Source organism: Pan troglodytes, chromosome 4 (genome assembly GCF_028858775.2).
Source record: "Pan troglodytes isolate AG18354 chromosome 4, NHGRI_mPanTro3-v2.0_pri, whole genome shotgun sequence".
NCBI lineage: Eukaryota > Metazoa > Chordata > Mammalia > Primates > Hominidae > Pan > Pan troglodytes.
The window spans coordinates 177,297,294-177,325,104 of NC_072402.2; the positions used below are offsets into that span (position 1 = coordinate 177,297,294).

The 27,811-nt window shown below is 50.8% G+C and overlaps 1 protein-coding gene across 3 annotated transcripts; it reads right to left on the bottom strand.

Moving 5' to 3' along the window:
• Window positions 1–5: 5 nt before the first annotated feature.
• On the bottom strand, window positions 6–27,697 carry MRNIP (MRN complex interacting protein). 3 transcript variants are annotated; one of them, XM_063810993.1, is made up of 9 exons: window positions 27,544–27,686; window positions 26,528–26,663; window positions 22,208–22,267; window positions 22,027–22,106; window positions 10,661–10,749; window positions 6,855–6,930; window positions 4,638–4,795; window positions 3,602–3,689; window positions 6–615 (listed from the first exon to the last, which is right to left on the bottom strand). In XM_063810993.1, exons 1-9 carry the CDS (start codon window positions 27,607–27,609, stop codon window positions 121–123), a joined length of 1,248 nt encoding a protein of 415 aa, XP_063667063.1. In that variant the 5' UTR covers window positions 27,610–27,686; the 3' UTR covers window positions 6–120. The 3 variants fall into 3 exon arrangements, with proteins under 3 accessions (XP_063667063.1, XP_063667064.1, XP_001153552.2); XM_063810994.1 differs by lacking the exon at window positions 26,528–26,663 and having other exon boundaries at window positions 27,544–27,697; XM_001153552.8 differs by lacking the exons at window positions 22,027–22,106; window positions 26,528–26,663 and having other exon boundaries at window positions 27,544–27,694.
• Between the last annotated feature and the right edge of the window lie 114 nt (window positions 27,698–27,811).

Below are 27,811 nucleotides of genomic sequence, written 5' to 3' on the forward strand. Positions count from 1 at the left end.
AGAAATGATTGACAGTAAGTTTATTGTTAATGGTTCTTACAGAGTATCTTTAAAAGTGCCTTAGGGGAACCCTGTCCCTCCTAACAAGTGTATCTCGATTAATAACCTGCCAGTCCCAGATCACACATCATCATCGAAGTCTTCCCCAGTTATAAAGAGGTCACATAGTCGTGTGGGTCGAGGATTCTGTGCCTCCAGGACCAGGGGCCCACCCTCTGCCCAGGGAGTCCTTGCGTCCCATGAGGTCTTCCCGCAAGGCCTCTCAGACCCGGATGTGACGGGGTGTGTGGCCCGAGGAAGCTGGACAGCGGCAGTGGGCCTGCTGAGGCCTTCCCTTGAGGCCTGTGCTCTGGGGGTCCCTTGCTTAGCCTGTGCTGGACCAGCTGGCCTGGGGTCCCTCTGAAGAGACCTTGGCTGCTCACTGTCCACATGTGAACTTTTTCTAGGTGGCAGGACAAATCGCGCCCATTTAGAGGATGTGGCTGTAACCTGCTGGATGGGACTCCATAGCTCCTTCCCAGGACCCCTCAGCTCCCCGGCACTGCAGTCTGCAGAGTTCTCCTGGAGGCAGGGGCTGCTGCCTTGTTTCACCTTCCATGTCAGGCCAGCCTGTCCCTGAAAGAGAAGACGGCCATGCCCTCCATTTGTAAGAACAATGCCAGGGCCCAGGAGGACCGCCTGCCCTGCCTGGGCCTTGGCTGGGCCTCTGGTTCTGACACTTTCTGCTGGAAGCTGTCAGGCTGGGACAGGCTTTGATTTTGAGGGTTAGCAAGACAAAGCAAATAAATGCCTTCCACCTCACCGCAAACCTTCCGCTAAATTGCATGACCAGGCTTTCCAAAAACAAGACATTCTCATGTCATCAGGTGATCCATCTCCTGGGGACCTTAGAATCAGGTTACCGGTGCCTACAAAAGAATTTTGAGGAGAAGGGCCTCGAGACATCGGGAAAGGGGTGCGCTGGCTCCATTCTGCTACCTCCCACCGGGGAACAGCTCTCCAGAGCCTGCCGGGTTCTGCAGCTGCAGAGGTGGCAGCACCGAGCTCCCTGTGGGATAGGACTGGTGCTGGGGTCTGGCTTCTCTCACCCCAGGAACCAAAGATGCTCTGAAAGTTGGGTGTCGGCTGGGCACAGTGGCTCACGCCTGTAATCCCAGCACTTTGGGAGGCCAAGGCAGGCAGATCACCTGAGGCCAGGAGTTCGAGATCAACCTGGCCAACATGGCGAAACCCTATCACTACTAAAAATACAAAAATTAACCGGGCGTGGTGGCACGCGCCTGTAATCTCAGCTACTCGGGAGACTGAGGCAGGAGAATCACTTGAACCTGGGAGGCAGAGGTTGCAGTGAGCTGAAATCACGCCATTCCACTCCAGCCTAGGCAACAGAGCGAACTCTGTCTCAAAAAATAGAAAGTTGGGTTGTAGGCTGGGAGCAGTGGCTCATGCCTGAATCCCAGCACTTTGGGAGGCCGAGGCAGGCAGATTGCTTGAGCCCAGGAGTTTGACACCAGTTTGGGCAACATGGTGAAACCCCCTCTTCTACAGAAAATTAGCCAACTGTGGTGGTGAGTGCCTGTGATCCCAGCTGCTCGGGAGGATCACTTAAGCCCGGGAGATGGAGGCTGCTATGAGGTGTGATTGTACCATTGCACTCCAGCCTAGGTGACAGAGTGACACCCCGTCTCAAAAACAAAAGGCTGGGTGCAGTGGCTCATGCCTGTAATCCCAGTACTTTGGGAGGCCGAGGCGGGTGGATCACTTGAGGTCAGGAGTTCAAGACCAGCCTGGCCAACATGGGGAAGCCCTGTCTCTACTAAAAATACAAAAATTAGCCAGGCGTGGTGGCGGGCACCTGTAATCCCAGCTACTCAGGAGGCTGAGGCAGGAGAATCGCTTGAACCTGGGAGGCGGAGGTTGCAGTGAGCCAAGATCGTGCCATTACACTCCAGCCAGGGGAACAAGAGGGAAACTCCTACTCAAAAAAAAAAAAAAAAAAAAAAAGTTGGGTTGTGCTGCTTACAAAGGGAAAAGCAATGTGAAAGCAGCGATAGAGTGGGTCCCTGCAGCACTGCCACCCAGGCAGTACGGAAGAGGCTCTGCGGCCCTGAAACTTGACGTCGGCTTTGCCACTGAACTTGCCGTGACCGCACAAAAACTGCAAGCCTCAGTTCCTCACCTTTAAAACAAAGCAACAGGCTTGAGGGAGCATGAAACACAATGATACCATTACAACGTGCAGCCCAGGGACTGGCCCGTGGCAGACTCTCTGGTCATTCTTCTAGGGTTTGGAGATTCAAAGCCACTTACTTACCCAGGATCACAAAACTAGTTGGCGGCAACATCAAAGTTTGAATTCTGCCTCTTGGCATGAGCCAGTGCTCTGTGCATGGTGCGAGGCCAGCGGAGACCGACCTTGGCTGATGTGGGGGCAGTGACTGACGCCCAGTGGACTCCCAACTGCAGTGCCCTTGCTGTGCCCTGGCTCCTCTGACAGGCAGAGCAAACCCTGCACTCTGCAGCACCGGATATGCGGTGGGGCCTGCTGGACTGGAAGCTTCAAAAACAAGACAAACCGGCCAGGCGCAGTGGCCCACACCTATAGTCCCAGCACTTTGGGAAGTGGGAAGATTGCTTGAGCTCAGGAGTTTGAGACAAGCCTGGGCAACATAGTGAGACCATGTCTCTAAAAAATTTTCTTTTTTCTGTTGCCCAGGCTGGAGCGCAGTGATGCAATCTCAGCTCACTGCAACCTATGCCTCTCAGGTTCAAGCAATTCTCCTGCCTCAGCCTCTCGAGTAGCTGGGATTATAGGCGTGCACAACCACGCCCAGCTAATTATTTTTAGTAGAGATGGGGTTTCACCATGTTGGCCAGGCTGGTCTCAGACTCCTGACCTCAAGTGATCCACCCACCTGGGCCTCCCAAAGTGCTGAGATTACAGGTGTGAGCCACTGCGCCTGGCCTCTACAAAATATTTTTTAAAGATTAGCCAGTGTGGTGGTGTGCATCTGTGGTCCCAGCTACTTGGCGGCTGAGGCAGGAGGATCACTTGAGCCTGGGAGGTTGAGGCTTCAGTAGGCTATGACTGTGCCACTGCACTCCAGCCTGGGTAGACAGAGTGAGACCTTGTCTCAGAAAACAAAAAAGAACAAGACAACACCCTAAGTGAAGAGTGCCTCACATACAAGAGTCCACAGCAGGGCAAACGCGTGTGTGGAGGGAAGCATCTCCCAGGATTCAGGGCGGCCCGCTGACGACTCCTGCCCGGAGAAAGGTCCCCATGCTCCACGCAGAATGAGACGATGGCCCTGACCCATCGTCAGGGTGACTTGCGGGCCAACCTCCGTTGCTCCAAGGGTCACAATGCTCTTTGGTCCTGAGTTACCCTCATGGGAGACGAGAGGCATGGGAGGGAAAAGGGGGTACAGACCCGAGGAAGGAGTTGGCTTCAGACAGAAAAGACAAGAAACCCGGGTGGGAAGATGGGCTTTCTGCGGGTAGGAATCGCACACTTCGTCAACTGTGACAGAAGACAGAATTATCCCACACACACTCGGTGGTCACTGGGACCAGAGAGAAACTGTTCTCTGTCACTGACCTTCTGGGGTCCCCAGGCGACCTCAGAGCCACCCGAGTCCTGGACGCCACGGCTGCACGGAGGCTGGACGGTGCTCCCGCTCCACTTCCTGTCAGGACAGGACCGTCAGTAGACCCGTGCTACTCTCCAGTGGCACCCCGAGCCTGACTCCGCGATCACATGGCCCACAGGCTCGGGTGGCCACCTGCTCGTTCCTACGGCTTCCCAGGCAGCTGCTCAGGGTGACCAGCCACCGCCCAGGCCCCACTCCCCTGCTTCACAGCTTCTAGGTGCTAGAAAGTTTTGTTTTTATTTCAGTCAGGGTCTCACCGGCACCCAGGCTGGAGTGCAATGGCTCACTGCCGCCTTGACCTCCTGGGCTCAGGTGATCCTCCTGCCTCAGCTTCCCAAGTAGCTGGGACCACAGGCATGCACCACCATGCCCTATGAATTTGTTTTAAAAAATCTGTTGTACAGATAGGGTCTCCCCATGTTGCCCGGACTGGAGGATCAAATGATCCTCCTGCCTCAGCCTCCCAAAGTGCTGGGATTACAGGTGTGAGCCACTGTACCCAGATGAAGGTTCTGGTTTGAAAGCAGAATCTACCTCCTGAAAGCACCTGCCCTCTAAGAGCCTCCCTAGATCCTTAACCTAAAGCAGTCTCTCCAAAAGTCTCACTGAAATGCCTGAAGCAGAAGAAAACTTCCTTCAAGTCTGAGGCCTCTGCTTCTCTGAGCTAAAAGCTCTCAGGCCTGCCAGCTACTCCGACCACTCCCCTGGGGTCAGTACAGTCTGAGATGTTCAGAATTAAGTGGGCATCAAAAAGGGTGTGCACACGGGTGTCCTGCCCAAGCCTTCGCCTCTGCACCGGCAGTGCCCAATGCCCAGGTGGGCTGTGGGGCCAGCAGTGGCAGCAGCTGCCCGATTTCCCACCTGCTGGCACTTGCCACCTAGGCTTCCCGCGCTTGGCTGACGCTCACAGTGGCTCACTGGTGCCCCACTGCTGGAGGCAGCAGAGGCCCTGGGCCAGGGCTGGAACGGAGACGCACTTGGTACCTTTTTCTAGGCAGGTCTTGACTGAAGTGGGGGCCTGGCTCCTCCATTTTGGATGAAGGCTGTTTGCTGAAACACACTCCTGTTCCTTCCAGCTCCAGTTCTTGGGAGTCCTTTTCTAGATACTTCAGCCAGCGACTCTCTGAGGGCTGCGATTTTTCCTGCCAGATTGAGAAAAAAGTTGATTCTCAGTACTGGAAACCAGGCAGTTTTATCGAAAACCCCTAGCCCAACTCTTGGGCCTGAGGATCTCAGGAGTCATGTCCAGCTCCACTCTAGGAAAGGCACCGGCTGGAAGGTGATGGACGCCAATACCCTGCAATGCTGGCAGGACAGTGCTCACTGGCACAGGCCTCGGGAAGGCGGCAGGGCACGGCCCACCAAGAGACTCATGAAAGTCTATGCTCCCTGGCCCAGTGATTCCACACAGAGAAAACAGAGGTGCCAGTCCCAGTCTTATAAAAAAATATCAAATTTCATTTATAAGAACAGAAGTAGCCGGGCGCAGTGGCTCACACCTGTAATCCCAGCACCTTGGGAGGCCGAGGCTGGCGGATCACAAGGTCAGGAGATCGAGACCATCCTGGCTAACACGGTGAAACCCCGTCTCTACTAAAAAAAAAAAACAAAAAACAAAAAATTAGCTGGGCGTGATGGCAGGCACCTGTAGTCCCAGCTACTCAGGAGGCTGAGGCAGGAGAATGGTGTGAACCCGGGAGGCAGGGCCTGCAGTGAGCTGAGATGGTGCCATTACACACTCCAGCCTGGGGGGCAGAGCGAGACTCCGTCTCAAAAAAAAAAAAAAAAAAAAAGAACAGAGGTGTGGAAACATGGCCAGGCGCGGTGGCTCACACCTGTAACCCTAGCACCGTGGGAGGCTGAGGCAGGCGGGTCACCTGAGCTCAGGAGTTCAAGACTAGCCTAGGCAACATGGTGAAACCCCGTCTCTACTAAAAATACAAAAATTAGCCGGGCGTGGTGGTGCGTGCCTGTAATCCCAGCTTCTTGGGAGGCTGAGGCAGGAGAATTGCTTGAACTCAGGAGGCAGAAGTTGCAGTGAGCTGAGATCACGCCACTGCACTCTGGCTGGGGGACACAGCGAGACTCCATCGAAAGGAGGAAAGGAGGAAAGAAGGGAGGGAGGGAGGCAGGCAGGCAGGCAAGCAGAAGTGTGGAAACAACCTAAATGCCACATAATAAGGAATCAATACTGGTGCATCTACTCCATTCTGTAAATACTTTGTTTTTTGAGACGCTGGGGCTCCAGTGAGCAGCGATCATGCCTCCGCACTCCAGCCTGGGTGACAGAGGGGGACCCTGTCTCAAAAATTAATAAATAAGAAATGAAAATCACTGAAAACTATACCGCAGCACAGAAGAATGATACAACTGAAAACTAGGATGCAAAAAAGTATTTCTGATGAGAATGATATAAAATTAAGTCTGTAAATGGACCGAATTGGAAGCACAGGCACAGGTACCAGAAGAGCATCTTCCTCTGCTTATAACAAAGTGTGAATCTGGCCAGGTGCAGTGGTTCATGCCTGTAATCCCAGTACTTTGGGAGCTGAGGTGGGAAGATGGCCTGAGCCCAGGAGTTTGAGACCAGCCTAGACAACATAGGGAGACCCTGCCTCTACAAAAAAGAAAAAAAATTAGCTGGGCGTGGTAGGGCACACTTGTAGTCCCAGTTACTCAGGAGCCTGAGGTGGGAGGATCACTTCAGCCTAGGAAGTCAAGGCTGCAGGGAACCATGATCGCGCCACTGCATTCCAGCCTGGGCGACAGAGTGAGACCTCGTTTCAGAGAAAAAAAACAAAACAAAACAAAACAAAAAAACAACAGCTTGCAGTCTGGAACAAGGAAAGATGGAAACCCAGGTGTTTTACCCCATTATTCTTTCCCTCTCAGAGGTATGCCCAGAGTGCTGTGGGAGCAAAGTGGAAGCAGTATAAGGTGATATTTGAGCTACATTCAGGAGTTCTCCAAGCAGACAGAGGAGAGAGTCCTTTGCAGGGTATTGTAATGCTTGGTACACATGGCTGCCTCCAACCTTACAAAAGGTACAGGTTTATTTTTGTGTTCCCTGCAGCTTTAAGCCAACTGCCTGTCATTGGGTGGCATCAACACACATTTGCTATAATGACTACTGGATACATCTGTGCATTCATCCCTTCCCTGACACAGAGCCAGACTGGGGCAGGTGGGCCTGAGGCTTACCTGCTGCTTCACATTCCCAGCCTGCTGGTGTCCCACGTTTTCTTCTTCACTGGCACTGACAGTTTCTTCTAGAGACCTTCAGGGAAGACCACACATATGCCCTTTGAAAAATGACCAGGGGCTGGGCACAGTGGCTCACTCCTGTAATCCCAGCACTTTGGGAGGCTGAGGCAGGTGGATCACGAGGTCAGGAGTTCGAGACAAGTCTGACCAACATGGTGGTGCATACCTATATTCCCAGCTACTCAGGAGGCAGAGGCTGCAGTGAGCCAAGATTGCTGGAAGATGGAATCACATGACAATGGAGGTAAGTTGCAGCTTCAACCTCCCTGGGCTCAGGTGGATCCTCCCACCTCAGCCTCCTGAGTATCTGGGACCACAGGCACGCACCACTACGCCTGGCTAATTTTTTTTTTCTTCTTTTTATTGTAGAGATGGTTTTGCCATCTTGCCCAGGCTAGTCTCAAATTCCTGGGCTCAAGTGATCTACCCACCTCGGCCTCCCAAAGTGCTGGGATTACAAGCGTGAAGTACGCATCCAGCTGGTATTTGATTTTAAAAATCATTTTTCCAATTGTCCACTGCATATATATATAAATACAATTTAATTTTGTATGTTGAGCTTTTACTCTTGTGATCTTGCTAAATCATTAGTTCTAGTAGCTTTTTTGTAGATTCATTAGGATTTTCTACATACACAATCATGCTATTTGCAAATAAAATAATGCTTTTATCCAGTTTGGGATTTACTGTGTTTCCTTAATCTAAAAATGTTATGTCTTTGATTCTGGAAAATGCTGTGCTCTTATCTCTTCAGTTATTGCTTTTGCCCCATTCTCTTAATTATCTTTTGCTAGAACTCTCCTCTGTAACCTCCATGTCTCTCAACTTTCCCTTATATTTTCTACTTTTCCATTTTTCTGTGTTGCACTGTGAATAATTTTCTAGATTTATCTTCCATTTCACTAATTCTCTCTTCAGCTGCATTTAATCTGTTTAACGTGTCCACTGAATTTTTAATTTCTTCTTTTTTTTTGAGATGGAGTCTCACTCTGTCACCCAGGCTGGTGTGCAGTGGCACAATCTTGGCTCACTGCAACCTCCGCCTCCTGGGTTCAAGTGATTTCCAGCTAATTTTTGTATTTTTAGTAGAGATGGGGTTTCACTATGTTGGCCAGGCTGGTCATGAACTCCTGACCTCAAGTGATCTGCCTGCCTTGGCCTCCCAAAGTGCTAGGATTACAGGCATGAGCCATTGCACCCGGCCTGAAATGAATTTTTAATGTCAATGATTATACTTTCAAGTTCTACAAACTCTTTTATTTTTTAAAGACAGAGTCTCACTCTGGTGCAGGTCTCACTTGAGCCTGGGAGGTGGAGGTTGGCTAACTGCCACCTCTGCCTCCCAGGCTCAAGCGATTCTTATGCCTCAGCCTCCTGAGTAGCTGGGATTACAGGCATGTGCCACCACACCCAATTGACTTTTGTATTTTTAGTAAAGACAGGGTTTCACCATGTTGGCCAAGCTGGTCTTGAACTCCTGACCTCAAATAATCCGCCTGCCTTGGCCTCCCAAAGTGCTGGGATTATAGGTGTGAGCCACTGCACCCGGCCTCTTTTTGGTTCTTTTTCAAATACACCTATTTTTTTGGATGTGAGGGTGATGTGGCTGCACCATCTGTCGCCCCATCAATCACCAGGGTTGGTTAGCTGATCTGGATGGCTAGGTGGTGTCCCCTTCTTCCCTCACCGCTCCATGTGCGTCCCTCCTGAAGCTGTGCGCTTGGTCGAAGAGGACCACCACCTCCAACAGAGGAGGAGCGGTCTTTGGTCCAGGGTATATGAGTAGCTGCACTCCCCTGCTAGAACCTCCAAACAAGCTCTCAAATACACCTATTTTTTGAAGGCCCTCATCTTATCACCCACTTCTTTTATTGGATTAAATATATTAAACATGCAATATCACGCATTCTGAAGTCTTTATGGGTCTGACTTTTCTGACTGTTGATCTGCTATCTTTTGCTCCTGGTGGCATATTTCCTTGAATGTTAAATGATTTTAAACTCCTGAGTATATTATGCTACTTGGAACTTTTTCTTTGGGGATTCTTTTTTTTTTTTTTTTTTTTGAGATGGAGTCTCACTCTATTGGCAGGCTGGAGTGCAGTGGCACCACCTCGGAACACTGCAGCCTCCGCCTCCCGGATTCAAGCAATTCTCCAGCCTCAGCCTCCCTAGTAGCTGGGATTACAGGCGCCCGCCACCACGCCCAGCTAATTTTTGTATTTTTAGTAGAGATGGGATTTCATCGTATTGGCCAGGATGGTCTAGATCTCTTGACCTCATGATCCATCTGCCCTGGCCTCCCAGTGTGCTGGGATTACAGGGGTGAGCCACCACGCCCGGCCTCTGTGGGAACTTTAAGGCCCAGCAATTGAAGATATATTGCTGCAAAGAAGAGCTCCATTTACCTCTGCTTCCTGGGACAATTAAAACATAAATTTTCTGCTTGAGGCTTTTCACACAGGGTATGTAAAAGGCTGAAAAACCATGCAACTACTTCCTTTCATTTCCAAAATCTTAGAGATATTTCCCCCTCTTCAGCCACTGCCAAGGTCAATACAGGCAAGCTGCCTGTTGCAGAGTGGATCTAGTTCATTTGTACACCGAGGGTGTAGTCCTCCGGGAGCTCAGTTTTCTTAGGAGGTGTCCTACTGGTCCACCCACACTGCCGTAGGTTTTGTCTTCTGAGGGCCTCCTGCACCCCTCCCAGCCATCGAAATGCAGGCTCCAGAGCACCGGGCTTCAATCACCCCAGCAGCTCAGGTGCTTCCTCTCTGGATTTTGGCTTCTACATTTTTTTTTAAGCCAGTTAAACTTAGCAGTGGAGAGTTGTATACCAACGTTAGTGACACTAATGTTAATCAGTTCTCATAACCCACCACCATCGGACCCGCTTCTTCATTTTTGACCTCTGAGAGTTACTTACTTTTTTTTTTTTTTTTTTTTTGAGATAGTTTCGTTCTGTCGCCCAGGCTGGAGCGCAATGGCGCGATCTCGGCTCACTGCAACCTCTGCCTCCTGGGGGTCAAGTGATTCTCCTACCTCAGCCTCCTGAGTAGCTGGGATCACAGGCATGCACCATCATGCTGGGCTAATTTTTTTGTATTTTTAATATAGACGGGGTTTCACCATGCTGGCCAGGCTGGTCTCGAACTCCTGACCTCGTGATCTGCCCGCCTTGGCCTCCTAAAGTGCTGGAACTACAAGCATGAGCCACTGCGCCTGGCCGAGAGTTACTTTCTTGTCAGCTCATCAGTGCATTTAAAATAGCTAGCATTTTTAGTTATTTTCAGTGGGAGAATTGCTCAGGGTGTTTGACTGCCATAATGTAAGACGTGGAAGTCTAAGGGACTTCTCCACTGACCCAGGCCCAGGCCCAGTGGGGTCTGTCCTACCAGGGCCTCTCTGGTGAGCCAGCCACAAACGAGAACAGCTGTGTCAAGAGCCTTCAGCTCTAGAGGCACAGAGCAATGGCCTGCCAGCTTTAAAAACCACAGGTCTGGACCTCATCACAGGCAATCAGGTGAGAATCTCCTCGGGTGAAGCTCAGCCCCAGTATTCTAAACATCCCCGGGGTCGGTTCTGAGGGCAGCTGCTGACCTCAGATGGCAAAGCGACAGCAGGGACCTGGGGCAGGTCCAGCCACAGCAGAGTGCCTGGCCCAGGATTTCCACTGTGTACTTCTATTATCCAGTCAAGACGAAAACAGGGCAAGACAACCACGCTCTTCTCAAACAACTGTACCTGAGTGGCAGCTCTGAAACTTGTCCCTGTAGTAGATTTAACTTTTGGACATGGCGTCTACAGTCAGCACCAGAGCCTTCACCATAAGCCTGAAAAACCAAAAAATATATTACATTGGAAAAGTGCTGGCAGAATGCTGAGAAACAGATCCATTGGAGATGCACCTCAGGGAGGACAAAGCTGTATTCCGCAAGGCCCGAAGACCCCTACAGCAGCATGCAGGAACCCCAATGACTGACGGCTGTCTCTAGAATGATTTACGAACCAACAGTCTCCGGAACTAATAGTTTACACCTATGTGGCTGTCCCACAATCACCCTGAACTCTACCTACTGAAGCCAAACTCAACCCAAAGCCCTACACAAAATGGTTAGTGCACATGAGTAAAAAGGTCACAAGAGAAGTAACACATATTGCCATATTGTATAACATACTGCCAAAAAATATATGAAATGATACTTACCTTCACTGATAATCAAAGGAATACAAAATAAAATACATTTTTCCCACTTACCAGTCACAAATTCATCCAACAAATATTTATTGAATACCAACTGTGTGCCAGGCCTCATCTTGGGGTAGACAATACAGGAATGGACAAGACTCCCTGTCATCATGGAACTCACATTCAAGTGAGAAGAGACAGGACAGAAACAAGTGAGCCATGGAACCTATCAGATGCCAGTAAGTGCTCCTGAGAAAGACAAGGCCAGGAAAGAGGTCGTACATAAGAGCATACCGTTTTACATAAGGTGTTCAAAATGGTCAAGAAATGCATCTCTAAGAAGGTAACGTTTGAGCACAAACAGGAAGATATGAAGAAGCAACCCACATGGCTGTCTAGAGGAAGAACATTCCAGCAGAAGCAATAAATGAGAATGAGTGTGAAGACCCTGAGCCTGAAATTTTGGAGGAACAGCAAAGAGGACAGCATCGCTGGAGCTGAGGGGTCTAAGGGGAAGACAGTACGAGATGGAATTTGAGAGCTTGGGTCCTGCTATGCCACAGGCAGGAGGTAAGAGATGGAATTTGAGGGCACGGGCCCTGCTATGGCACAGGCAGATGGTACGAGATGGAATTTGAGAGCTTGGGTACTGCTATGGCACAGGCAGATGTTAAGAGCCTGAATTTGAGGGCACGGGTCCTGCTATGGCACAGGCAGATGGTACAAGACTGAATTTGAGGGCACGGGTCCTGCTATGGCACAGGCAGATGGTACGAGATGGAATTTGAGACCATGGGTCCTGCTATGGCACAGGCAGATGGTACGAGATGGAATTTGAGGGCACGGGTCCCGCTATGGCACAGGCAGATGGTACGAGATGGAATTTGAGATCATGGGTCCTGCTATGGCACAGGCACATGGTACGAGATGGAATTTGAGGGCACGGGTCCTGCTATGGCACAGGCAGATGGTACGAGATGGAATTTGAGAGCTTGGGTACTGCTATGGCACAGGCAGATGTTAAGAGCCTGAATTTGAGGGCACGTGTCCTGCTATGGCACAGGCAGATGGTACGAGATGGAATTTGAGACCATGGGTCCTGCTATGGCACAGGCAGATGGTACGAGATGGAATTTGAGGGCACGGGTCCTGCTATGGCACAGGCAGATGGTACGAGATGGAATTTGAGATCATGGGTCCTGCTATGGCACAGGCACATGGTACGAGATGGAATTTGAGGGCACGGGTCCTGTTATGGCACAGGCAGATGGTACGAGATGGAATTTGAGGGCACGGGTACTGCTATGGCACAGGCAGATGTTAAGAGCCTGAATTTGAGGTCACGGGTCCTGCTATGGCACAGGCAGATGGTACGAGATGGAATTCGAGGGCACGGGTCCTGCTATGGCACAGGCAGATGGTACGAGATGGAATTTGAGGGCACGGGTCCTGCTATGGCACAGGCACATGGTACGAGATGGAATTTGAGATCATGGGTCCTGCTATGGCACAGGCACATGGCACGAGATGGAATTTGAGGGCACAGGTCCTGCTATGGCACAGGCAGATGGTACAAGACGGAATTTGAGAGCTTGGGTAATGCTATGGCACAGGCAGATGTTAAGAGCCTGAATTTGAGAGCACGGGTCCTGCTATGGCACAGGCAGATGGTACGAGACGGAATTTGAGGGCACGGGTCCTGCTATGGCACAGGCAGATGGTACGAGATGGAATTTGAGACCATGGGTCCTGCTATGGCACAGGCACATGGTACGAGATGGAAGTTGAGGGCACGGGTCCTGCTATGGCACAGGCAGACGGTACGAGATGGAATTTGAGAGCTTGGGTACTGCTATGGCACAGGCAGATGTTAAGAGCCTGAATTTGAGGGCACGGGTCCTGCTATGGCACAGGAAGATGGTACGAGACGGAATTTGAGGGCACGGGTCCTGCTATGGCACAGGCAGATGGTACGAGATGGAATTTGAGAGCACAGGTACTGCTATGGCACAGGCAGATGGTACGAGATGGAACTTGAGGGCACGGGTCCTGCTATGGCACAGGCAGACGGTACGAGATGGAATTTGAGAGCTTGGGTACTGCTATGGCACAGGCAGATGTTAAGAGCCTGAATTTGAGGACACGGGTCCTGCTATGGCACAGGAAGATGGTACGAGACGGAATTTGAGGGCACGGGTCCTGCTATGGCACAGGCAGATGGTACGAGATGGAATTTGAGAGCACGGGTACTGCTATGTCACAGGCAGATGGTACGAGATGGAATTTGAGGGCACGGGTCCTGCTATGGCACAGGCAGATGGTACGAGATGGAATTTGAGATCATGGGTCCTGCTATGGCACAGGCACATGGTACGAGATGGAAGTTGAGGGCACGGGTCCTGCTATGGCACAGGCAGATGGTACGAGATGGAATTTGAAAGCTTGGGTACTGCTATGGCACAGGCAGATGTTAAGAGCCTGAATTTGAGGGCACGGGTCCTGCTATGGCACTGGCAGATGGTACGAGACGGAATTGGAGGGCACGGGTCCTGCTATGGCACAGGCAGATGGTACGAGATGGAATTTGAGACCATGGGTCCTGCTATGGCACAGGCAGATGGTACGAGATGGAATTTGAGGGCACGGGTCCTGCTATGGCATAGGCAGATGGTACAAGATGGAATTTGAGAGCACGGGTACTGCTATGGCACAGGCAGATGGTACGAGATGGAATTTCAGGGCACGGGTCGTGCTATGGCACAGGCAGATGGTACGAGATGGAATTTGAGAGCTTGGGTACTGCTATGGCACAGGCAGATGGTACGAGATGGAATTTGAGGGCACGGGTCCTGCTATGGCACAGGCAGATGGTACGAGATGGAATTTGAGGGCACGGGTCCTGCTATGGCACAGGCAGATGGTACGAGATGGAATTTGAGGGCACGGGTCCTGCTATGGCACAGGCAGTTGGTACGAGATGGAATTTGAGGGCACGGGTCCTGCTATGGCACAGGCAGATGGTACGAGATGGAATTTGAGATCACGGGTACTGCTATGGCACAGGCAGATGGTAAGAGACGGAATTTGAGAGCACGGGTCCTGCTATGGCACAGGCAGATGGTACGAGATGGAATTTGAGAGCACGGGTACTGCTATGGCACAGGCAGATGGTAAGAGACGGAATTTGAGAGCACGGGTCCTGCTATGGCACAGGCACATGGTACGAGATGGAATTTGAGGGCACAGGTCCTGCTATGGCACAGGCAGATGGTACGAGATGGAATTTGAGGGCACGGGTCCTGCTATGGCACAGGCAGATCGTACGAGATGGAATTTGAGGGCAGGGGTCCTGCTATGGCACAGGCAGATGGTTCGAGATGGAATTTGAGAGCACGGGTACTGCTATGGCACAGGCAGATGGTTCGAGATGGAATTTGAGGGCACGGGTCGTGCTATGGCACAGGCAGATGGTACGAGATGGAATTTGAGGGCACGTGTCCTGCTATGGCACAGGCAGATGGTACAAGATGGAATTTGAGAGCTTGGGTACTGCTATGGCACAGGCAGATGTTAAGAGCCTGAATTTGAGGTCACGGGTCCTGCTATGGCACAGGCAGATGGTACGAGACTGAATTTGAGGGCACGGGTCCTGCTATGGCACAGGCACATGGTACGAGATGGAATTTGAGACCATGAGTCCTGCTATGGCACAGGCAGATGGTACGAGATGGAATTTGAGGGCACGGGTCCTGCTATGGCACAGGCAGATGGTACGAGATGGAATTTGAGATCATGGGTCCTGCTATGGCACAGGCACATGGTACGAGATGGAATTTGAGGGCACGGGTCCTGCTATGGCACAGGCAGATGGTACGAGATGGAATTTGAGGGCACGGGTACTGCTATGGCACAGGCAGATGTTAAGAGCCTGAATTTGAGGGCACGGGTCCTGCTATGGCACAGGCAGATGGTACGAGATGGAATTTGAGGGCACGGGTACTGCTATGGCACAGGCAGATGTTAAGAGCCTGAATTTGAGGTCACGGGTCCTGCTATGGCACAGGCAGATGGTACGAGATGGAATTTGAGGGCACGGGTCCTGCTATGGCACAGGCAGATGGTACGAGATGGAATTTGAGGGCACGGGTCCTGCTATGGCACAGGTAGATGGTACGAGATGGAATTTGAGATCATGGGTCCTGCTATGGCACAGGCACATGGCACGAGATGGAATTTGAGGGCACGGGTCCTGCTATGGCACAGGCAGATGGTACAAGATGGAATTTGAGAGCTTGGGTAATGCTATGGCACAGGCAGATGTTAAGAGCCTGAATTTGAGAGCACGGGTCCTGCTATGGCACAGGCAGATGGTACGAGACGGAATTTGAGGGCACGGGTCCTGCTATGGCACAGGCAGATGGTACAAGATGGAATTTGAGACCATGGGTCCTGCTATGGCACAGGCAGATGGTACGAGATGGAATTTGAGGGCACGGGTCCTGCTATGGCACAGGCAGATGGTACGAGATGGAATTTGAGAGCACGGGTACTGCTATGGCACAGGCACATGGTACGAGATGGAAGTTGAGGGCACGGGTCCTGCTATGGCACAGGCAGACGGTACGAGATGGAATTTGAGAGCTTGGGTACTGCTATGGCACAGGCAGATGTTAAGAGCCTGAATTTGAGGGCACGGGTCCTGCTATGGCACAGGAAGGTGGTACGAGACGGAATTTGAGGGCACGGGTCCTGCTATGGCACAGGCAGATGGTACGAGATGGAATTTGAGAGCACGGGTACTGCTATGGCACAGGCAGATGGTACGAGATGGAATTTGAGGGCACGGGTCCTGCTATGGCACAGGCAGACGGTACGAGATGGAATTTGAGAGCTTGGGTACTGCTATGGCACAGGCAGATGTTAAGAGCCTGAATTTGAGGACACGGGTCCTGCTATGGCACAGGAAGATGGTACGAGACGGAATTTGAGGGCACGGGTCCTGCTATGGCACTGGCAGATGGTAGGAGATGGAATTTGAGAGCACGGGTACTGCTATGGCACAGGCAGATGGTACGAGATGGAATTTGAGGGCACGGGTCCTGCTATGGCACAGGCAGATGGTACGAGATGGAATTTGAGATCATGGGTCCTGCTATGGCACAGGCACATGGTACGAGATGGAAGTTGAGGGCACGGGTCCTGCTATGGCACAGGCAGATGGTACGAGATGGAATTTGAAAGCTTGGGTACTGCTATGGCACAGGCAGATGTTAAGAGCCTGAATTTGAGGGCACGGGTCCTGCTATGGCACTGGCAGATGGTACGAGATGGAATTTGAGACCATGGGTCCTGCTATGGCACAGGCAGATGGTACGAGATGGAATTTGAGGGCACGGGTCCTGCTATGGCACAGGCAGATGGTACAAGATGGAATTTGAGAGCACGGGTACTGCTATGGCACAGGCAGATGGTACGAGATGGAATTTCAGGGCACGGGTCGTGCTATGGCACAGGCAGATGGTACGAGATGGAATTTGAGGGCACGGGTCCTGCTATGGCACAGGCAGATGGTACGAGATGGAATTTGAGGGCACGGGTCCTGCTATGGCACAGGCAGATGGTACGAGATGGAATTTGAGGGCACGTGTCCTGCTATGGCACAGGCAGATGGTACGAGATGGAATTTGAGGGCACGGGTCCTGCTATGGCACAGGCAGTTGGTACGAGATGGAATTTGAGGGCACGGGTCCTGCTATGGCACAGGCAGATGGTACGAGATGGAATTTGAGATCACGGGTCCTGCTATGGCACAGGCAGATGGTAAGAGACGGAATTTGAGAGCACGGGTCCTGCTATGGCACAGGCAGATGGTACGAGATGGAATTTGAGAGCACGGGTACTGCTATGGCACAGGCAGATGGTAAGAGACGGAATTTGAGAGCACGGGTCCTGCTATGGCACAGGCACATGGTACGAGATAGAATTTGAGGGCACGGGTCCTGCTATGGCACAGGCAGATGGTACGAGATGGAATTTGAGAGCTTGGGTACTGCTATGGCACAGGCAGATGGTACGAGATGGAATTTGAGAGCTTGGGTCCTGCTATGGCACAGGCAGATGGTACGAGATGGAATTTGAGGGCACGGGTCCTGCTATGGCACAGGCAGATGGTACGAGATGGAATTTGAGAGCACGGGTCCTGCTATGGCACAGACAGATGGTACGAGATGGAATTTGAGAGCACGGGTACTGCTATGGCACAGGCAGATGGTACGAGATGGAATTTGAGAGCACGTGTACTGCTATGGCACAGGCAGATGGTACGAGATGGAATTTCAGAGCACGGGTACTGCTATGGCACAGGCACATGGTACGAGATGGAATTTGAGAGCTTGCATCCTGCTACGGCACAGGCAGATGGTACGAGATGGAATTTGAGAGCACGGGTCCTGCTATGGCACAGGCACATGGCACGAGATGGAATTTGAGATCACGGGCCCTGCTATGGCACAGGCAGATGGTACGAGATGGAATTTGAGAGCTTGGGTACTGCTATGGCACAGGCACATGGTACGAGATGGAATTTGAGATCATGGGTCCTGCTATGGCACAGGCAGATGGTACGAGATGGAATTTGAGGGCACGGGTCCTGCTATGGCACAGGCAGATGGTTCGAGATGGAATTTGAGGGCACGGGTACTGCTATGGCACAGGCAGATGGTACGAGATGGAATTTGAGATCATGGGTCCTGCTATGGCACAGGCAGATGGTACGAGATGGAATTTGAGGGCATGGGTCATGCTATGGCACAGGCAGATGGTAAGAGACGGAATCTGAGAGTACGGGTCCTGCTATGGCACAGGCAGATGGTACGAGACGGAATTTGAGGGCACGGGTCCTGCTATGGCACTGGCAGATGGTACGAGACGGAATTTGAGGGCACGGGTCCTGCTATGGCACAGGCAGATGGTACGAGATGGAATTTGAGAGCTTGGGTACTGCTACGGCACAGGCAGATGGTACGAGATGGAATTTGAGATCATGGGTCCTGCTATGGCACAGGCAGATGGTACGAGATGGAATTTGAGATCATGGGTCCTGCTATGGCACAGGCAGATGGTACTAGACGGAATTTGAGGGCACGGGTCCTGCTTTGGCACAGGCAGATGGTAGGAGATGGAATTTGAGGGCACGGGTACTGCTATGGCACAGGCAGATGGTACGAGATGGAATTTGAGGGCATGGGTCGTGCTATGGCACAGGCAGATGGTAAGAGCCTGAATTTGAGGTCACGGGTCCTGCTATGGCACAGGCAGATGGTACGAGATGGAATTTGAGAGCTTGGGTACTGCTACGGCACAGGCAGATGGTACGAGACGGAATTTGAGATCATGGGTCCTGCTATGGCACAGGCAGATGGTACGAGATGGAATTTGAGAGCATGGGTCCTGCTATGGCACAGGCAGATGGTACGAGATGGAATTTGAGATCATGGGTCCTGCTATGGCACAGGCAGATGGTACTAGACGGAATTTGAGGGCACGGGTCCTGCTTTGGCACAGGCAGATGGTACGAGATGGAATTTGAGGGCACGGGTACTGCTATGGCACAGGCAGATGGTACGAGATGGAATTTGAGGGCATGGGTCATGCTATGGCACAGGCAGATGGTAAGAGACGGAATTTGAGAGCACGGGTCCTGCTATGGCACAGGCAGATGGTACGAGATGGAATTTGAGAGCTTGGGTACTGCTACGGCACAGGCAGATGGTACGAGACGGAATTTGAGATCATGGGTCCTGCTATGGCACAGGCAGATGGCACGAGACGGAATTTGAGAGCATGGGTCCTGCTATGGCACAGGCAGATGTTAAGAGCCTGAATTTGAGATCATGGGTCCTGCTATGGCACAGGCAGATGGTACGAGATGGAATTTGAGAGCACGGGTCCTGCTATGGCACAGGCAGATGTTAAGAGCCTGAATTTGAGGGCATGCGTCCTGCTATGGCACAGGCAGAATCAGCTTCAGGGTGTGACAGCCGCTCTGCTTTCGCCATCTTGAAATTCTTAACAATCTGGCCTTTGAACCTGTGTTTTTTAAGTGAAGTGTGCTGGGACAATGGAGCACATCTGTTATCAGTCACACACACTTTACGTGTCCATTGTTCCTCAACACCCCACTGGCAGGAGCATTGTTGATGTCCCGTGCGCACAGAATTCCGGTGGACTCCCAGTGCCTGGCAGCTAGTAAGTCAAGTGAGAACTGAGAACCAACCACTGTTTTTAGCAACACAGCGACCACTGCTGACGCTGACACAAGCAATTGTAATGGACACGTAGGGAGTGCAGTCCTGTTTGGAGCACAGTCGCCTGAGAACGGAGAAGAGTAGCTGGAGGGGGAAATGGCAAAGACCAGGCTGGCCTAACCAGTAGCGGCGTGCTCTTCCACAGGGCAGGGACTGCTGGCTGGATATTGAAGCGCATTCTTCCCAAAAACTAGATGTCATTTTCCAGTGTGCGTGTGGTCAGGGGTGGCCACGAAACCAGCCTCTTTCCATGGCACTGTTACTTGCTTCCCAGCCTGGCCCTCAAAGCCTCTCGGTAGCTCCTCCAAGCACCTGCCCTTCTCAGCGGCTAGAAGCAGCTACAGATGAGCCTCAGGGAATAGAAGCAGCTCAAGATGGCAGGAGCTTGGATCCCTGAGCAACCACATCAAGGGCAGCGCCCTGCTGACCTTACCGTCTCCCCAGGACTGTTATGAGAGCAAGAGAAACGTCTATTGTATTAAGCCACCACAATTTTGGTGTGTTTGTTACTGTGGCCCAGTCAGCCATACACCACATGCCACACACAGCACAGAGGCATTGAGGGCAGTAAGAAGGCTTCCTCAAGGAGAATGTAGAAATATATACATCTCAAACAAGCCATGCTCACCACGTGGGGTGTCTGCCTACCTGGTAAGCCAGCCCTCTCTTCTGAGACCCAATCCCAGTTGACTGGACCAGAGGTGGACATCCGAGTCAGCCTGGGCCAACCAGGTTGCTTCTCCTAGGAATTTATAATTGAGACTCAGCTCTTCCAGTTGGCTTGGAATGAGATTCTATGGACTTGGAGCAGAGAATCTGACTGAACAGTCTGGGGAGAAACAGAAAGGGAAGGAGAGGAGAAAATGGAGTAAAGATATAGGGAGAAGCTGGGTGATGGGCAGGAAAAGCTGATGTCTGGCTTGTTGGCAGCTTTTCAGTTCTTGGGGCTAGTTTTTCAAGGGACCGGGGATGAAGTTCTGCCCCCTGGATTCCCTAAGAGATCTCATTACCTTGCCAGCACTTTATTTATTTATTTATTTATTTATTATTATTATTATTTTTTAACTTTGCTGAACCCATTCTGAAGTGTTTTTTTTCCCTTTTTAAAAAAAAATATCAGCCAGGCACGGTGGCTCACGCCTGTAATCCCAGCACTTTGGGAGGCCAAGGTGGGCAGATCACGAGGTCAGGAGATTGAGACCATCCTGGCTAACATGGTGAAACCCCATCTCTACTAAAAATACAAAATATTAGCCGGGCGTGGTGGTGGGAGCCTGTGGTCCCAGCTACTCAGGAGGCTGAGGCAGGAGAATGGCGTGAACCCAGGGGGCGGAGCTTGCAGTGAGCGAGATCGCGCCACTGCACTCCAGCCTGAGTGACAGAGCGAGACTCCGTCTAAAAAAAAATAAAAAAATAAAAAATATGAGGTGAAGGCACTCACCAACATTATGAAATGTTTTTGTCTACGGAGGCAGGTGGATCATTTGAGGTCAGGAGTTCAAGACCAGCCTGGCCAACATGGTAAAACCCCGTCTCTATTAAACATACAAAAAACAAATTAGCTGGGCGTGGTGGCACGCATCTGTAGTCCCAGATACTCAGGAGGCTGAGGCAGGAGAACCGCTTAAACCTGGGAGGCAAAGGTTGCAGTGAGCCGAGATTGCGCCACTGCACTCCGGCCTGCATGACAGACTGAGACTCCATCTCAAAAAAAAAAACCCCAAAAAACAGCAATTTAACTTTTAGGACTTTGTCCTAAGTAAACAGTAAACAGCTGGCCACGTGGATAAAGAGGTTTTTGTGAAAAGCTTCACGGTAGAGTTGTGCACAACAGTCAAAAGGGAAATCAACCTAAATGCCCAACAAGGTTGGGCCGGTTCCTTACTCACTCCACAAACACCGAGCACTGTGCTAGGTGCTGCGGATACACCAGTAAATAAAAAGCCTCTGTTCTCACGGAACTTATAGCCTTAGATGGACAATCCGTGCATAAACACATGACTATGTAACTTCCACAGGATACTGAGAAGAGGGAGGGGAACTCCACAGTGAGCACAAAGGCCTGAAGAGGGAGCAAATTTGGGTTTAAGGTCAGAAAGAAAGCACATGGCTGTAGGAGGAGAGGAAAGATGAGAGGTGAAGGGAGAGGTGGCACTGGGGCTGGAGCAGGAAAAGAGCAAGTTCAGTAAGGCAAAGGATGCAGGACAGTTTGGGGTCCTAGAGTTCAGCAGGGGCAATACGGATGGACTGAAAAGACGTACTCAATGCCAGGTGCAAACAGCTGGATAAGAGCATTTGCAGCCTGCCCCTGCCGGCCTCCACTTCCTGAGCCCACTCTCGCACACCCCCACCTCCACCAACGGCCTCTGCCCTTCCCCGGCTGCCCTGATTCCTCTGTCATCTTCTCACAGTCCCCAGTGCTTTCCTTTCCTTGTGCTCAGCCGAGTTTTAAATTATGTAGATGCATGTGTGCATTAGTTTCTCTTCCCCTTCCACACAAGTGCATCTGTGAGGGCAAGAATGACAATGGGCTTACTTTCCACTGTTTCCCTTGTGCTTGGCACACAGAAAGTACTCAAGAAATACTTGCTGAATGAAGAATCAAATGGCAATACCTTTCCAGATTCTGCTCCATCCATTTCACTTCCTGAAGGAACAGGAAGCTCGGAAGCAGGAGCTCCATATCTGGGGAACTCTGTTTGAGAGAGGATGATCCCAGCTGTGGCATGCTGGGACTCCCTGGAAGGGCTCGCTGCAGGCCTGCGCCCCACCTGCTTTCTGTTTTGTAGGACTCACCCGCAAAAAGGACTGCTTCTCTCCACAAGCTTTGCATGTCCACTTGACACTCTTTTTTACCTGCAATGAAATTTCAGAAATACAACTCAGATAATTATTTAAAACAAAATGGAATTGGGCTGGACTCAGTGGCTCATGCCTGTAATCCCCCTTTGGGAGGCCGAGGCGGGCAGATCACAAGGTCAGGAGTTCGAGACCAGCCTGACCAATATGGTGAAACCCAGTCTCTACTAAAAATACAAAAATTAGCCAGGCATGGTGGCGGGCACCTGTAATCCCAGCTACTCAGGAGGCTGAGACAGGAGAATCGCTTAAACCTGGGAGATGGAGGTTGCAGTGAGCCGAGATTGCACCACTCCACTCCAGCCTACACGACAGGGTGAGACTCCATCTCAAACAAACAAACAAACAAACAAAAAACAAGTGGAATTGGATCTGAAATTTTTTTTTTTTAAATCCCAAGTAGCTGGGATTACAGGTGTGTACCACCATGCCCAGCTAATTTTTGTATTTTAGTAGAGATGGGGTTTCACCATGTTGACCAGGCTGGTCTCAAACTCCTGACCTCAAGTGATCCACCTGCCTTGGCCTCCCACAGTGCTGGGATTACAGGTGTGAGCCACCATGCCTGGTCTGAAATAATTTTTTTTTTTTTTTGAGACGGAGTCTGGCTCTGCCGCCCAGGCTGGAGTGCAGCGGCGCGATCTCGGCTCACTGTAAGCTCCCCCTCCCGGGTTCACGCCATTCTCCTGTGTCAGCCTCCCGAGTAGCTGGGACTACAGGTGCCCGCCACCACGCCTGGCTAATTTTTTGTATTTTTAGTAGACATGGGGTTTCACTGTGTTGGCCAGGATGGTCTCGATCTCCTGACCTGGTGATCCACCCGCCTCGGCCTCCCAAAGTGCTGGGATTACAGGCGTGAGCCACCAGGCCCGGACCTGGCCCGAAATAATTTTAAAAACTGATGGAAGGAGTCCAGAAACAAACCAAAGCATGTGTAAAAATTTAGCATATCATAATCATAAAGATGGTACTTTAAAAGTGAGAAAAGAACAGACTATTTAACAAGTCCGGGTTGGTGCTGGGAAAACTGGCTATCTGTATGAAACACAATCAAATTGGGCTGGGCACAGTGGCTTGAGCCTGTAGTCTCAGCGACCAGGGAGGCCGAGACTACTCGAGCCCAGGAGTTTGAGGCCAGCCCGGGTAGCATGGCAAGAGGCTGTCTCACAAAACCAAATCCAAACAAAACAAAACCACTCCGAAAGACCCAAACTGAAGCTGTAAAAAAAAATTCCATAATATTCCTGTCTCGCAAAACCAAATCCAAACAAAACAAAAACACTCCGTAAGACTCAAATTGAAGCTGTAAAAAAAATTCCATAATATTTAAATTCTTGTTAAACTTGGGTCTAAAAAAAATTCCGTTAACATTTATTTTCAATTCTTGTTAAACCTGACTAGATGTGTTCTCTCTTAACATATAAAATGCCTAAAACCCACTCTAATGCTGGAGAATCTCTACCAGCATTCCACATGGAAGTCAAGAACAAGCCAGGGTTGCCCGCTATTATTTACCATTTTTTTCTGGATGTACTAGCCAATGGAATTAGAAGAAAGTTGTAAGATGTATAAAAATTATAAAGGAGCGGAAAACCCTATCCTTATTTATAGACAGAATTATAATACCTGAAATAACTCCTGACCTCAAATGATCTGCCCACCTCAGCCTCCCAAAGAAAAGCCAATTTTTTAATTTTAATTTTAATTTTAATTTTTTTGAGACGGAGTTTCGCTCTTATTGCCCAGGCTGGAGTGCAATGGTGAGATCTCGGCTTAGTGCAACCTCCACCTCCCAGGTTCAAGAGATTCTTCTGCCTCAGTCTCCCAAGCAGCTGGGATTACAGGCACGTGCCACCACGCCCGGCTAACTTTGTGGTTTTAGCAGAGACAGGGTTTCATCATGTTGGTCAGGCTGGTCTCAAACTCCTGACCTCAAGTGACCCACCCAAAGTGCTGGGATTAAAGGCTTGAAGCACCACGCCCGGCTGCTACCTGACATAATTTTTTATCTGAAAACCAACATAATGAAATGAGAAGCCGCTAAAACCAGACAGTCTAATACAGTGGTTAGGTACAAAATTAAGATACTTTCAAAAATTAATACAGCTTTTATATGAGCAGACATCTAATGAGAACACATAATTGATAAAGAGTCCGTTTATAACAGCAACAAATAAAATGTTACCAAGGGATACCAAGGTTACTTGAAGAAACGTAATGGATCATGTTTAACACCACAAAGATGTCTAGGTTGATCCATTAACATTCATACGATTAATATGATCCTAATACAAAATCATGAGGTTTTTGGGGGAAGTATCCAAAAGGATTCTAAGGAGGACAATGAGCACCTACCAAAAATTGAAGTGGGTAATGACTTAGCAATTTTACTTCTCAGCTTCTACCTTAAAACACCAATAAAACTGTGGATTTTCTATGAGTATATAAACAAGAAAAGTTTTTTTTTTTTTTTTTTTGAGACAGAGTCTGGCTCTGTCGCCCAGGCTGGAGCACTGTGGCATGATCTCGGCTCACTGCAACCTCTGCCTCCTGGATTCAAGTGATTCTCCTGCCTCAGCCTCCCAAGTAGCTGCGATTACAGGTGCGTGCCACCATGCCCTGTATTTTTTGTATTTTTAGTAGAGACGGGGTTTCACCACGTTGCCCAGGCTGGTCTCGAACTCCTGACCTCATGATCTGCCCCCCTTGGCCTCCCAAAGTGCTGGGATTACAGGTGTGAGCCACCGCACCCGGCCAAGAAAAGCATTTTTAAAAGTTTAGGACTCACAGAAGCTGGTAAAGGAATTAATTCTGGGAACTGCTGAGATAGTATGGTTGTGCCACTTCCTAGATGGAGAAACCACTTGATTCCTGTGTATTTCGGAACTCTCATGTCTGTAAGACGGGAATGATGCCTAAGTCAAAGGTTGTTGAAGTTAAACGTGTTGAAGTAGTACACAGCCGACTTGCAATTAAAATTAAAGTAGTACATAGCCGACTTGCCGTCCTCTTTGGTTTCAAGTAATTTTTTGTTTTTGAGACAGGGTCTGGCTGTCGCCCAAGCTGGAGTGCAGTGGTGTGAACATGGCTCACTGCAACCTCTACCTCCTGGCCTGAAGCGATTCTCCTGCCTCAGCGCCCCTGAGTAGCTAGGACTACAGATGCGCGCCACCACATCCAGCTATTTTATTTTGAATTTTAGTAGAGACAAGGTCTCGCTACGTTGCCCAGGCTGGTCTGGAACTTCTGAGCTCAAGTGATCTGCCCTAGTGGGCTTCCCAAAGTGCTGAGATTATGGGCGTGAGCCACTGGGGCCAAGCAACTCACATTTCATAGGGTTGAAAATGACCACGAGGGTCAGGGGCGCTGGCTCACACCCGTAGTCCCGGCACTTTGGGGGCTAAGGCGGGAAGAACACTTGAGCCCAGGAGTTCCAGACCAGCCTGGGCAACACGGCCGAAACCTCATTCCTACAAAAAATATAAAAATTAGCTGGGGATGGTGGCCCACACCTGTAGTACCAGCTACGTGGGAGGCTGAGGTGGATCAGCTGAGCCCGGGAGGTGCAGGTTGCAGCGAGCTGTGATTGTTACCACTGCACTCCAATCTGGGCGACAAAGCGAGACCTTGTCTCAAAATAAATAAGTAAATAAATAAATAAATAACACTGGTGAACATGGAAGAGTGAAACAGGAAAACAAACAAGGAAATAGAGGCCGGGCACAGTGGCTCACACCTGTAACACCAGCACTGTAATCCCAGCACTTTCGGAGGCCGAGGCGGGCAGATCACGAGGTCAAGAGATGGAGACCTTCCTGGCCAACATGGTGAAACCCCGTCTCTACTAAAAATACAAAAATTAACTGGGCTTGGTGGCGCGCGCCTGTAGTCCAAGCTATTCGGGAGGCTGAAGCAGGAGAATCGCTTGAACCCAGGAGGCGGAGGTTGCAGTGAGCCGAGATCACGCCACTGCACTCCAGCCTGGCGACAGAGTGAGACGTGAGACTCTGTCTCAAAAACAAAAAAAGGAAATAAAAATAAACGGAAAATTTGTTTTTAAAAAACAGCATGAAACATTAGACGTGGAATAATTTAAAAATGCAAATGATCTCCCTTTATTTGCAACTCTTAGGACCCAGCTCCCGAAGGAAAATAAGTAAAAAGTTTCTGAGCCCTTAAAATGGCCCTTACAAACGCTTAGTATTAAATGCAAGCTTACAGACACATACTCAGCATCTTGCTGACTTTTTAACATACCTCTTAAAGAAGTCTGATCCACGCCGGGCACAATGGCTCTCGCCTGTAATCCCAGCACTTTGGGAGGCCGAGGCAGGCGGATCACCTGAGGTCGGGAGTTCGAGACCGGCCTGACCAACATGGAGAAACCCTGTCTCTATTAAAAACACAAAATTAGCTGGGCATGGTGGCGTATGCCTGTAATCCCAGCTACTCGGGAGGCTGAGGCAAGAGAATTGCTTGAACCTGGGAGGCGGAGGTTGCGGTGAGCCGAGATCGCGCCATTGCACTCCAGCCTGGGCAACAAGAGCGAAACTCCGTCTCAAAAAAAAAAAAAAAAGAAGAAGAAGTCTGATGCTATTCTTTCTCAGTGCATAGCAGATTACCAATAATTAGGAGGGAGGGACTATCAGAAGCAGATACGGTGACTGCAGTGTTAAGTGATATCAAGCAGGGAGACAGGTGCGATCCGGAGAAGGTTAAGTGGCATTCTCTATCTGGCACGCTGAAAGTTAGGGAGGCAAATATGTTCTAGAAACACAGATTATCTGTCTTTAAGACTCCGGGGCCCGTGGTTTATGCGTCGGCGAACAGCCGTATCAAGTCCCTGGCCCCGCGGAAACGGACGGCGGCAGAGGCGCGGGGCGACGGAGAGGGCGCCCAGGTGTGGAGCAGGGACGCCGCCGCGGCGCGCTCGGTCTCTAAGAACCGTCCTCCCCCTCTCACTGAAACTGAGACAGGGCTACTGCGTGGGGTAGGCTCTGCGTAAAGGATGCTATACTCAACCGGATTCTACCTGCTACAATTCACAAGAGGCCACCTCCGCAGAACCATTACCTCTGGTTTGTACAAGAACCAAACAAAAAACTCAGAACGTTATGCGGGGGCGACCCCAATGAGACCCGCCCTCAGCGGTCCCTGCACTCCTTCGGGCCCGGTGCATCCCGGAGCCATTCGAGACAACACCCACAGCCCCGCCATTCCCCGTCCGCTGTCCCCGTGCCGGAGGAGGAGGAGGGGGCTGGCACCCGCCAGACCTGGTGCGCCTGGAAGAGGCGGCAGCTGCAGCAGCGTAGCACCCGAGAACGCTGAAGCGACGCCATCCCTGCTTGTGCAGTCGCCAGGCAGCCAAGCGCGTGCGCTCTGCATTTGTCCCGCCGCGGCCCCGCCCCACGCACGCGCTCCGGACCCTCTAGTCCCCTACGCCGTCTCGCATGCGCTTATACTCTTCGCTCCGGCCGCCGCGGCCCCGCCCCTGCGCACTGGGATCCCTCTAGCCTGCCGCGCCTCTCGCTGGTCATCTGC

Coding starts and splice junctions, on each gene's coding strand:
- MRNIP (XM_063810993.1), bottom strand. CDS start 27,609: ATGGCGTCGCTTCAGCGTTCTCGGGTGCTACGCTGCTGCAGCTGCCGC. Junction 22,107..22,207: donor AGAAGCAGTCCTTTTTGCGG/GTGAGTCCTACA, acceptor TCTCTCAAACAG/AGTTCCCCAGATATGGAGCT. Junction 616..3,601: donor TCGCCTGGGGACCCCAGAAG/GTCAGTGACAGA, acceptor CTTCTCTTTCAG/GGACAGGCTGGCCTGACATG.